Genomic DNA, 2,888 nt, shown 5'->3' on the forward strand with positions numbered 1-2,888 from the left:
AAAGTGCGGTGGAGGACGAGTCGCGAATACGATGTGATAAAGGGAAAATCAAAACATTGATATTCACATACTCACAGTGTTTTTGTGTACGTTGCCTTGGGGATGGACTTTGGGAATATACTCAAGCGTGCATGGAATATGACTTTGACAAGGGTGGAGGACGAGGAAGTTCTATATGGTGGAGTGTGTATGAAATGATGTGCGGGTTGGGAATGATATTGGACGTGGATTATGGATGGAGCATAGAATGTGGGGGCGATGGAGTGGGTGACATCGGGGGAATGGGATTATGGACGAACATGCATCTATGATTAAGAAGGGGATAGAGATGGAGATGGGCATCTGTGATTAAGAAGGGAAAGGAGCCGAGAGGAGAGGAAGACGTTGTGTCGAGCAAGGTGGAGAGGAAGATGTTTAGCACAGGAGGAAATCGGGAGAAAAAAGGCATGAAATTTTTTGAGTGGGCTTAAATAGGCGCAAGGGGGGAAGAAGGAACGTTCCAAAAACCCTAATATCACGGTGAATGAGAACGTGTCACATAGGCATCAACAACCCAAGTATATAAGAACTTCTCATTTGGCAGGAGCACGAATTCAAAACTTACATCACAACTGTTGTTCATCCGACAAAACCTTACGTCACGATTGCCGTACAATCGACAGTACTGATGTATCCAATCGACAGAGGTGCCATACGTCCACACTGCTCATTCACTCCCGTTCTGTTGGAAGCCCCCAATACAAAGAAATTAGAAGAAAGTAGGAAATAAAATTTTCCAAATCGCATTGTATTGGGTAATTTTGTGCGAAGGAAGAAAGACAAGTCCAAGGCCTACAACTCAGCTTCAATACGAAGCGATAACGTAAAAGCAGGGTGTTAAATCTACTTAATTGTCTTATATTGAAAATCCAAAGCAAGGAGAAGGGGTTCAAGGGACAACATCCTTTTGGCTTACATACGAAGCGATAAGGTCAAAGGATAGACCTCAGAACCACACTATCGTGTTGTATTGGGCCAAGCATTATTTCACCTTTCATATCGCGCGAGAGGAGCAAATCGCCTTTGTATTCAGCTTCTTGATCATAGCATGTTGGTTTCAATGGCAAGGACAAAACAAACTGCAAGGAAGGTATTGGTGAAGAAATCTTCTGAACAAGGTGCTGAGCTAACTGTTAAGGAGACACTTGAAGAAATTATTGTCCCTATTACACTAGTTGGTAAAGTATGTTCAGGTGAGTTTCCCTCAAAGAACAAGTCATTTGGTGAGTTTGAACCCTCAACTTCTCCTCATTCTCAGCCTGCCAAGGAAGCCCCTATGAGGAAAAAGAGAAAGTCAAGATGGTTTTACATGCATAGATGTTTTGCAGAGATCAGGAAAGCTCAAAAGTCAACCAGGCACGTCATTCCTAAGGCTGATTTTTTAAGACTGGTCAAGGAGATATCTGATAGGTTGTCCCTTGTTGCTTCTGTGGATGGCCTCAACAAGAGATGGTGGCAGATGTTTGCCCCCCTATGCTTGCAAGAGGCAGTAGAGGATTTTTTGATAGATTTTATGAATGATGCTTATATTGCAGCTGCCCATGTACATCGAATTACATTAATGAATAAACACTTTAGTATGGTTAGCAAACTTAGATATAGGTTTGACAAAGTTTGAATCCTCTTCCATTGTCTGATCAAAAGGCATTTGAAATCCTCAATGTTCCACCCAGGAGAAAGCAGAAAGAGCCACCAGCACCCAAGATTGAAGAGGTTACCCATTTGTATCCTACAAGGGTTGCAAGTGAGCAGGAATTTGTCATGGAGGAGAAAAGGAAAGAGGTAATAGAAAATGAGGATCTGATCTGCCAGAGAAAGATTTTGACTCTTGGCCTAGTGAACTACGAGAGGATGGGGAAAGTGTACGGCCAAATGTTCGTGAATGTTTCTGTTAGTCCTGAGAAAAAAGACCACCTCAACATTTCTCCAGAGGATAAGATCCTATTTGAGAAATAGGATATTCAACTTACAGATTCAGTAGTTTATTGTTGTTTGAGGTAAGGTCTTTTGTGTCTCTTTATTTATAATGAAATTTTCCAGGGGTCCTTATATTGTACTCATTTTCTTATTCATTATTTACTTTGTCTACAGGGCATATGTTGCTTCTTTTAGCATTAATATTGCTAAGAGTATATTTGTTATTGATCCACTTCTCTCAATGGGTTTGTTTTCAAAATCCGATTCAAATATTGCAAGGTTTTTTAAGGACTTCGATAGTGTCACAAACCATCATATTTTTTTTCCATATATTGAAAGGTACTTTCTTCAACATTCTATCTCTCAATGATTTGTCTTTAGGGTTATTATTGCTCACTTGTGTTTTGGTTTGCAAAGGTCACTGGAGGCTAATCTATATCGACATTCCTACAAGAGAGGTCATTTTTATAAATTCTCTTTCAGGAATCCATGGCCAATCAAAGATGTATTGTCAGACTCTTTATTTTATCTTTATTAGATAAAGTTTATAATATTCGCTAATAAGTTAATATGTGCAATGTTGCTAGACTTGTTACTACCCACTTGAACACTAGCTTTGAAAGCATTCCTAATCCTCGGAGACCTTTCAAGTTTCTACTTCAAGAGGTCCCATTGAAAAATGGCATAAATAGTTGTGGCTGGAGAGTGGTTTCAAATGCTTCGAGGATAATAGATTCAAAGTTATTGAATGTAGAGGGGGTCAATTTAAGTCTCCTGTGCTTTATCCTTTTTATAGTGAAAGTCTCTTGCTACTTCAAATAACTTGTGTGCTCTGTTACAGTGTAGAGACTACCCTGAGGCATACATGTGGTGGATACAGGAGAGGTGTATTGAACTAGTTTTAGATAAGGCAATTACACTGGTGGACCCAG

The 2,888-nt window shown here is 39.9% G+C and overlaps 1 protein-coding gene across 1 annotated transcript; it reads left to right on the top strand.

The window, feature by feature from the left end:
* Positions 1–1,099: 1,099 nt before the first annotated feature.
* On the top strand, positions 1,100–1,995 carry LOC148014118 (histone H3-like). The gene is made up of 3 exons (XM_087666525.1): positions 1,100–1,232; positions 1,368–1,582; positions 1,852–1,995. The coding sequence occupies exons 1-3, from the start codon at positions 1,100–1,102 to the stop codon at positions 1,993–1,995; spliced, it is 492 nt and encodes a 163-aa protein (XP_087522651.1).
* The last annotated feature ends 893 nt before the right edge of the window (positions 1,996–2,888 follow it).

Source organism: Lygodium microphyllum, chromosome 25, assembly GCF_053477565.2.
Source record: "Lygodium microphyllum isolate KBCC chromosome 25, Lygodium_microphyllum_v1.1.10, whole genome shotgun sequence".
NCBI classification, from domain to species: domain Eukaryota; kingdom Viridiplantae; phylum Streptophyta; class Polypodiopsida; order Schizaeales; family Lygodiaceae; genus Lygodium; species Lygodium microphyllum.

Excerpts from the sequence above, each read along its gene's own strand:
- LOC148014118 (XM_087666525.1), top strand. The coding sequence starts at position 1,100 with ATGGCAAGGACAAAACAAACTGCAAGGAAGGTATTGGTGAAGAAATCT. Across the intron at positions 1,233-1,367 it reads AGTTGGTAAAGTATGTTCAG|AGATCAGGAAAGCTCAAAAG; the intron begins GTGAGTTTCCCT and ends GATGTTTTGCAG. Across the intron at positions 1,583-1,851 it reads CTTATATTGCAGCTGCCCAT|AGAAAGATTTTGACTCTTGG; the intron begins GTACATCGAATT and ends CTGATCTGCCAG.